This window comes from Grosmannia clavigera (assembly GCF_000143105.1).
Source record: "Grosmannia clavigera kw1407 unplaced genomic scaffold GCSC_180, whole genome shotgun sequence".
Taxonomy (NCBI): domain Eukaryota; kingdom Fungi; phylum Ascomycota; class Sordariomycetes; order Ophiostomatales; family Ophiostomataceae; genus Leptographium; species Leptographium clavigerum.
In genome coordinates, this window is record NW_014040757.1 from 56,493 (window position 1) to 66,160 (window position 9,668).

At 44.6% G+C, this 9,668-nt stretch overlaps 2 protein-coding genes across 2 annotated transcripts; both read left to right on the forward strand.

Annotated features, from left to right (window-relative positions):
• Positions 1-1,355: 1,355 nt before the first annotated feature.
• Positions 1,356-2,052, forward strand: CMQ_1829 (cupin domain containing protein; the record flags this gene model as incomplete). The annotated part of the gene is made up of 4 exons (XM_014313686.1): positions 1,356-1,613; positions 1,665-1,723; positions 1,778-1,899; positions 1,967-2,052. The coding sequence occupies 4 exons, from the start codon at positions 1,356-1,358 to the stop codon at positions 2,050-2,052; spliced, it is 525 nt and encodes a 174-aa protein (XP_014169161.1).
• Positions 2,053-5,768: 3,716 nt separating this feature from the next.
• Positions 5,769-9,232, forward strand: CMQ_1832 (uncharacterized protein; the record flags this gene model as incomplete). The annotated part of the gene is made up of 3 exons (XM_014313689.1): positions 5,769-5,936; positions 5,999-7,950; positions 8,092-9,232. 3 exons carry the CDS (start codon positions 5,769-5,771, stop codon positions 9,230-9,232), a joined length of 3,261 nt encoding a protein of 1,086 aa, XP_014169164.1.
• Positions 9,233-9,668: the final 436 nt, after the last annotated feature.

Genomic DNA, 9,668 nt, shown 5'->3' on the forward strand with positions numbered 1-9,668 from the left:
ATTAGTATAAATAAAAAAAGACTTAAAAAAAACTAAACTAGCTAAAGAGTCTAAAAGACATATAAAGGCTACTACTAATATACCTTTAAAATCTAAAGGTATTTTAATAGTTGCAAAGGCATAAGAAATAGTTATGCAAAGAAAACTAGCAAAAAAGTTAAAAGTATAATTGCTTATTAAGGTAGCTAACAAAAGGCAAGAAAAGCGCACTAAAAAGTACTACAATCTAGCCGCTAAAATAGCTAGATTTAAAAGGCTAAACAGGGCTTTACAGCCATTATATATTTGTAAATCTAGCAAGGTTGGTCGGCTTCTTAGAAGAGGTTAAAGGTAAAGGTGGTAATAATTGAATATGTTGATTAGGTAGGGTGGGTAGCACCAACTTTAGTTGGTGCACGTTATGCGTGTTCCAATTAAAGTGGGGCGTGGCACGGTTATATAACTACGGCCCACCCTACAATCAGCTAATTACGCTGTTAAGAAAAGATTAGCGGCTGCTAGTTTGTTTACGGTATCTTACAGGCCTACGCTAAACCGTACAGTGGGTTAAAAAGAAAGGAGTCCTTTTTAAGAATATCCCTCGCCGCATAGATTTTCACGCGCACGTTAGCCCCACTATAAGTGCTTTAATTAACCGTTATACAGAGCTATAATTATTACAGGCTTATATCTAAAACGTTCCGAATATTTTACTAAGGCAACTAAGACCTACGGCATTAAGGCGGGAACACGTATAAGATTTAGGAAGAAGGACAGAGTATTTCGTACATTTTTCCTTTTCCACAGAATAGGCTCGTATCTAAGCCAATACCAATGTCAGCTTAAGGAAAGTGATTATTTTAATGATATTTGCATTAAACTAAAGAAGAGGAAAATCTCTCTCGCTAGAATAGATTCTTAAGGCTTCTCTTTAATTTATATTCTAAAGGATAAGGTAGCGAAACTGTGTAGAGTTTGCACTGGGAGGCGAAGGCTGCGTAAAGGAGGCAAAAGTCTGTGAGCGTAAGGGAGCGAGCGCGCAAGAGTCTGCACGGGACCCTCTTACTAGGATCCTGTAACGGCCTACAGACATTTCAACAGCTGACAAGGGAAAACACACTTATTAGCAAACGACCAGCCGTTGCTCTGTACCCTACGTCATATAACATGAAAAGAAGCTTCAAGACACGGAACAGCCTGCTTCAGCCGGTCCCACACGGCGAATAAATGCTAACGGGTAAACCGGCCAGCCGTGTGGGCTGATAAGGATTAGATAAACGTATTCCTGCTCTTGGCGGCTGGTTAAATCTGGACCGTTGCTCATTTACTCTCATCGTCCCAAATTCTCCAGCTTCTACTTCCAACGTTTGCCACCAATGTCTCTATTCCCACACCCTCGCCGTGTCGTCACCGGCCATGACAAAAATGGCAGGGCCATTGTCGTAGCTGATGGCCCTGTTCCGGTGATGCCCACGCCTACGAACGACGTTAATCTTGGTGTCCTGTACGAAACACACAAATTTCCCGTGTCCAACGACGTCTGGGATGATCCTATCCTGCAGCGGACTACAGACCTCGTGAATCAGGAGGGCATAGTTCTGCGCACCGTCGACTTCAAGCCCAACAAGAAAACGGTAGGTCTGGATCCGCTGATGCGTCAGTGGCCGTGCTGATTCTTCTGGCAGATGTTTCATCGCACGGAATCCTTGGACTTTGGAATCCTTGTTAAGGGCGAGCTTGTCTGGTACGGTTCCCCGGCAAGTCTGACTGCAGCATAGCACTAATGGTCTGTGAACAGCTGCTTGGACGACGGAGTCGAAGTCACGCTCAGGGCTGGAGATACATGTGTCCAGCGCGGCACCATTCACGGCTGGGACAACAGAACCGATCAGCCTGCCCGCATGTTTTTCGTTCTAACAGGTGGGTACAAAGTACAGACTTACAGACTATAAGCAATTTGCCGGCTGATAAATATGCCTTGTTATAGCGGCGACGCCAGCGACGATCGGAGACCTTGTTCTGCGGACGACTGGGGTTTCTCGCAAAGACGTTGCGTCGGGGGGGGCGGGCTGATGTTCAGGGATAGCTCTGCACGTACGGAGTAATATTTCTCGGAACACATACTGCTAAGATCTACATATATATCCTTATCATTTAACCTGCTGCTTAAGTCTACACCCAAACGCCTTAAAGTGACGAATTATGCTGCTCCTCTACATCGAAGGATTCGTCTATCTCACCACAGCAATATATAAAAAGAAAGGAAATACAACCAACCTATCAAACGCCACCCCGCAGTACGCACGGTTGGGAAAATAATACTTAATGTAAAGTCGCGTGCAATTCGCGTCTTTAAAGCAAATTAAACGTGGCACGGGTAAACATTGCACGGGCTAAGCTAAGAGGCTTACTGCCAGTTACAAGTTTGACAGTAGCAGCTGCTAGGCGGGTAAGTTTTCTTTATTTTTCTTTATTTTTCTTTTCTTTTTTCTTGGACTCTGTCCCAAGGTAGCAGCAGAACAACGTTGCCACACTAATACCCAAAGCTCTCGTACGATACTCGTACGAGTACACGTACAATCATACTCGCACTCGCACTGTAAGATCCTAAATTGTGTGGAGCAAGCCCTTTACCCTACTTGATTAATAGGGTCCTCTAAACTCCTACCTCCGGTAGTGTTCGGGGACGGTAAACAGCACATTTCCGTGCTGTTTGTATCCGAGTGGCCTACGGACCTCCGTAAGGAGTGATGAGCAGGGGTGGCGCACGTAACCTAGGAGGCGGGGCACAGGGAGCAAGATATTACTCCTCCCTAGTGGCGATAATTATTGTTAGAAAAGCTAGCGAAATACAACCTTATTAAACCCACCCCTGCACGAGACCTTTTTATAGATACATCCGGATATCACCATACCTCCTGTTACGGAGGTCGATAAGACAAATAAGCTAGCCTTAAGAATAACAAACTAAAAGCGGCAGGCCTAAGAAAAGAAGAGGAGACCAGATTTAGCGGTAACTAAAGCACCCGCCTAGCACCCTTAACCTTCTACTATAAGAGCAAGCTAATACCCTGCCCAACCTTACTTAATCTACTATCTTAGATATAAAACTAGACTTTAATTTATAAACGGATAGACGGATTCTTAACTTTATATAATACGCTTTTTTATAACCTTTTACTTAATTAAAGGGGATAAGTAAAAGTATAATAACGAATTAACTTTTACTAACTAAACGGATTTAAATGAAACTAAAAAGTACTACTTACGCCTTAAAATAAGGACTAAGTTAAAGATAGCTATCTTTATATTAACTAATACTTCTTTAAAAAAAGACTAATTAAAAGGAAAGTATAATCTTTTTAAGATTTAAAGATAAAGTTTTACTTAAGTTTTATTAAAAAAGAGTAAAACTTAAACTTATCCTTTTTTCCCTTTTTCTTTTCTTTTCTTTTTATTAAATAATAAAATAATAAAATAAAAATAAGAAAACCTTAAAAAGCTAACTTAAAACTAAGACTAAAGGCTTTTTTATATAAAAAAAATTTAACCTTTATATTTTTTTAAAAAGTAACCTTGTTAAATAGTATAAAGCTGTTAAGCTATATTAGTACTTTTAACTTTAGCTTTAATAAAAAAGGCTTTTAAACTTTAGTATGACTTTCTTTAGTCTACTTTAACTTAAACCTTTCTTTTTATATTTTCTTTAACATTTTAAACCTTAATAAAAAAATTTACTTAGCTTTTTTAAATACGTTATAACTAAGAAAAGAGGAATACTTAAAAAAAAAGAATAAAAACTAGTAAAAGTATAAAAACTAATAAAAACTTAACTAATCCTTTATACTACCCTTTTTATTATTAAAACTAAGTAAAGTTAACATAACTTTTAATCTTACCTTTAACAAAATAAGTAAAGTTAAAGACTATATTAAAATCCGTAAGGCTTAAGCTATACTAGCTAGTTATACTTAAAAGGCAAACTATAATTTAATTTAAAAAGCTCTTTTTATAAATAAGCTATAAAAAGCTGCTTAGTTATAGTATATAACCTAAGTTATAAAAGCTATAAAATTAATATACAATATATTAAAAGAAGTATTTTTAACTAAGTTTTTTAAAACGTTTAAGTTAAAAGAGATAAAAGCTTTAGTCTTTAAAATATTTTAACTTACTAAAATAAGCAAAAAATCTTTTACTAACTTTTTAAAAAAGCTAACTCTTTTTAATATTATATTTAAAATAAATAATATAAGACTTAGCTATATAATAATATACTAGTAAGAATGCTTAATAAAGGCTAAAGCATTACTATATAAAAAAGGGGTTATAACTACTTAGCTATTTATAGAATAATTAATAAAACTAAGGCTAAAGTAAAACTAGCTTATAAATATTTAAACGTAAAGGTAGCCTTTAATTAAGCTATAAAGAAATTTAAGAAACTAAATCTTTAACTTAATAACTTTACTTAAAAAGCCTTAATAAATTTCTTTTTAAAGATAAAGGCTAACTTAAAGATTTAACTCTTAGTTAGCTTTATTAAGAAAATAATAATAGTAATAACCTAGTTTAACCTTGCTTAGCAACGTATAAAAGGCTATACTTACCCTTTATTTAGCAGTAATAAAAAAGGTAAAAGCTAAAGAATTTAAAGTAACTTAAAAGAAATAAGAATAAAACCTAGCTAGTTTAAATACTTTAATTATAAAGATAAGTTTTATAGTATAAAATATTATAATAAGCTAATTAACTAGAAACGTATTTAAAAAAGATTAATAATACAATAATAATAAAAGGCTAATAAGAATATATAAAAACCTTAAGAATAAAACTAATTTAGCTATATCTCCGGTAAAAAGTCAGCTAGGGTTAGCTACTTTTCGAGAAAAAAAAGGGGGATTTTATATATACATAAAATGCAGCTAAAATCAAGGATTCTAAAACCTCTACGCTTTTTTTTATATCTAGTTTTGTTACGTTGTTATAAATTAATAACGGTTGCTAGTTAACGTAAAAAAATCTTATCGATCAAAGCGTTGCTCTAATTGGCTGGTTAGGTGCAGGTGGGCCTAAAAATAATTCTCATTGATCAAAGCGTTGCTGTGATTGGCTAATTAGGTGCAGGTGGGCCTGTCACGTTTGAAAGATTTGTTTTCATTGGCTATACGATTTTTAAAGTGGGATTTATTAGTGGGCCATGTCACGTTTGAAAGCTTTGCTTTAATTGGCTACTAAAATATTTTAATGTGGGCCTGTAAGCAGGCGCTGGCTCCCCATGGGATGGGAGCGAGGCACTGACTTACGACCGGCCCTTCTCGCCCTATAGGATGGGAAGGAGGCACCGAGCGTGAATTAATTATGTAATCGCCACGTGACATGGCACTGCGCAGTCTCCTCCCCATGGGATGCGAAGGAGGCACCGAGCAGAAGTTGCTTATTTAATACTGCACGTGACGCTAGCTGCACGTGACACTGCATGCGTAGAGTCTCCCCATGGGATGGGAGGGAGACACTGAGTAAGGGTTGATCACGTTATTGCACTTAACGCAGCCTGCACTTTAACTGCCCATAGGATGTAAGGCAGACACTGACTAGGCCGTGCAGTCTCTCCTTGTAGGATGTAAAGGGGCACCGAGCATAAATTTACGGTATTTCGTATCTTATCATACACGTGACTGATTAGGCAGTCTCTCCCTATTCATCGTCTGCTAACTAAAAGGACACTTAACAAGCAAAGAAGCACTATTAACCGTCACACACAAGAGCATAACTAAGCAGCTAGCACAATGTCATCCCAGCCTGTAAGCCAGACGGCTTTAAAGCGCAACAACAGAGGAAGGCAAGCAGGCGAGTGGCAAAAGTACCAGACAGAAGAGGAGCGAAAGGAGGCTGCAGCAGCTAGAAAGCGAAAAAGCAGGGCGACTAAAGCACAAGAACAGGGCAAGGTAGCAAAAGTAAGCAAAACGTGCAAAGACAGGGCTAATTATTAGCAAAAAGCTAACAAAACTTAATTTAGGCGCCACAAGACGCAGAATCCACCGATAAAGACGACGTGCTGCCAAGCATTGAGGAGGACTACAATACGTTGCCAGCGGTCGCTAACGAGGCAGCCAATCTTATTACGCCGTCGCGGGCAAGAGCTATATCCGTTATAAGCCAACGCCTACAAGTACGCATACCGTCCCGCTCTGCAAGCGTTGCCACCTCCAAGTCGCCATCGCTACCGACAGTCAACGTATCCAGCCCAATCGTCGGCTTGCCCCCAGTACAAGAGAACGACGGGGAAGTCCTTCACCTAACGCGCAGCTTTCTCGAGCTACATGTGAGAAGGGAGCAGTCAGCAACACCAGAGACAGCAACAAACGCAACAAAAAAGCATACCGGACGCGGCGGAGCAAGGAAAGCGAGGACAATATACAATACTAGCGAGGAGCGAAAAGCTGCAGGGCGGAAGAATAGCCAGAGGTACTATATGCGAAAGAAAGACGCACAGGCCACGCATGCCGCAAGCCAACAGCCGGCAACTCTACACCAGACACCCGCCTCTGCCATAACTAACACGGCAGAGGCTCTGCCTAGCGGCTTACACACAAACAGTAAAGATGCATGGGAAGACGATACCGGCGCAGAGCAGGGCGTATGGGAAGACGACACCGGCGCAGAGCAGGGCGTATGGGAAGACGACGCCATTGACGATATAGCAGGGACTTTGCCTGGCACAGCGGGTACAGATGGAGGGACCGCATGGGAAGACGGGCTAGCCAACATAAGCCTGGCAGAGGACTCTGCGACCGAGGACGTGCCTGGCAGCGCAGACGCAGAGACTACCACAGAAGACGAGGAGAGGACACCACAACAGATTGTCGCGGACGCGATTATCTCCTGGTTCCGCGGCACGCTTGCATGCCCACAAACCGATCACGATGCAGCAGACAAAGAGCATACAGAAGGGCATAAAGGCAACGCAGCAGACAGTAGATGTTACAGCCTTGCCGACATTGCCAACGTGCTTAGCGGCGGCGTTGGTAGATCTAACCATGCGCCAGACGTGCTGTCATGCACGCAACCGCCATTCAGCCTATGCGAGGAAGACCTAGAGGGCAGCATGCAGCGTATGTTTAAGGGCAAGAGCAGCCATAGGTCAAAACCACCACCATCCTTGTGCATGGCAGCGCACTACAGCGGCCGCGACGACTGTATGGAAGGCGAGACGACAAGAACATCGTTTGACATTGATAGTATCACTGGCTTCGCAGACGACCTGTCGTTCTGCCGAGTTAGCCTTAAGGCCTTTGTTATAGGGTACCCCGACTTCAACATAACAAAAAATGTGCACCTTACAGTCTCTGTGCCAAGCCGCGGTAACGGGGCAACGGCCCCGCTATCAAGGCAGGCGCCGCTCTACCACGTGCCGCATATGGCGTTTGCGGACCTGGAAGGCTGGGATAACATGCGGGTATACGTATACTTCCCACGGCTATATAAGAAGGGCACACAGGCAGGAAGGCGCCCGCTAGCCAGGACGATGCTAAGCCGTGAACAGCTAGAGCAGTGGTTTAACCAGGTGTTCTTTCCATCGGTCCAAGCAGCGTACAAGTACGACGCCAACATGCTAGAACACTGGCCGTTATCCTACAAGCTGGCGCGGATGGCCGCGTACGCTAAGGTAGAGGAGCGGAAGATACCAAGTGTTTTGCATGGTTGCAAGGACACAGAGGAGAACGACTACACACCGCGGCAGATAATAACAAGGTTCTTGCAGTCTTGGATGCTACCGGCGCTTGCAAGGGAGCTCCGACGTCGTGTAGCCTGCAACGCGGCGCTTGACGGCTTTGCCGACTTTGGTTTTTACTTTGCTGCAAAGAATATTAAGTGCATGTTTATGCGATCGACCGCTGCTGCCAGTGGTGTCCAAGACCTGTCGGCTAAGCGAGACACTACGTTTAGCAAGGTAGCAGACACATTCAAGTCTTGCTAGGAGAAGACATTCAACGATGCTGCCCTTAACCCAGCCCGCGTCTTCGTCGACGTGGCAAAGCAGGATACATGGCAAGGCGAGTGCCCACACACGCTACTCTATCGGAGCTGCTGCTTGCAATCGTTTGCTAGGCGGTACAACGTGCTCCTTAAGTCGCTCTCGCCGTCGGGTAAAAGCGTCCGGCAGAATAGAGCGAGGCAGAAGATGGACGCCGCAGAGCGACAGCGCCTAGTAGAGAGGGGCCGCACAGCGGGTGATTATGCAGCAGGGGCGGCACCTTCGCGCCCTCCGACAACGTGTACCTACCTGTGGGCCGGCACGAGAGACGCCGGGGCATTGACTTTGGAGGCTGCGCCGAACGGCGCCGACAGGCGTCTTGGGCTTGTGTATACACAGTGCTACAACGCCTCTAAAGCACCGTTTGACGCACAAAAGATCTACGCACTACAGGGCGAGAACATAGAGACGCTGGCATTCGATAGCTTGTACCTCACGGGCATGGGAGCGCTTAGCGGCGCTAGCAGGGTCTTAAACAAGCAATCGGCTAAGACGGCCACCACCGCGTACGAGCGGGGCAAGAAGAGGGCATGCGAGGCGGTAGAGAATCTGCGAACACGCTCCTACGGCGTGCGGCAAGAGCACCGTATAAGTCTCTCGCTATTCCGAACAATGCGCCAGCGGGTAGTGCTAGCGCCACCAACAGAAGAGGGCGGCAAGGTTGCGTACTCGTGGCTGGTGGTGCCTGGGCATGACATCTATGCCTTCTTGCACAAGCAGATTAACCGACACTGCCTAGCCTTTAAGCGAGTGCGACAGCGTGCCGGAGAAACGTACAGCTTTGACGAGACGGCTGTAATGCTTATTATGCTTCGCCTGCTACGATACAGCTATAGCACGAACGCCGTCTTTGGCGCGCAGCTGCTGTTCGGCAACGTGTGGGTGCGGGCAGCCAAGAAGAAGAGCCGGGCGATTGCGGTGGACGAGGCCTTGTTAGACGACAGCGAAGCAGAGCCGCTAAAGGACTATGCGCAGAACAGCAAGGACGACAGCAACTTCAACCCTAGCGAGACATCGGCAGTTATGCATTCCCGTCTCGACGCGCTGCCAGCAGAGGACGCAAACAGCGACAGCAACACAGACAGCATAGGGCACGATGGTTTAGACGTGGAAGAAGAGGTAGACGAGGAGATTAAGCAATCGGCCAGGCTAGGGCTAATGGTGTCTATTAAGCGCTATGGCTTTGCGTGGTGGCAACCAGGGAAGCTAGACTAGGCGACTTTGACTCTTAATGCAGACGTAGCGGCGACGGTGCGGCGCATAAGGCTTTTTCGCGGGGCGGCTACCTACAAGCGGGGCGGCGTAGCAGGGAGCGTGCTAGACCAAACACTGCAAGCGTTAGATACAGCCCGCTACCTGTATACAAACGTGGTATAGGCTGTGAAAGACAAGACTACGCGGGCGTCGACAAGGCGACTATAGTACGGCATGCTTGCTGCGCAAGTGCTGCGGCGGTTTAACCTAGACCTGTGGGCAGCAACGCTTACCTCGGACAAGCGCTGCCCAGAACTAACGGCAAAGGCGCGACTTAAACACCCCGCCGACAACCCACCAGCATTTTGTTGGGCGGGCATGGCAGACCTGTTCTGTGACCAGGAGAATACAGGCGACATGCCATCTGGGCCGGCCTTAATGAAGGGAGTGCGTGGAG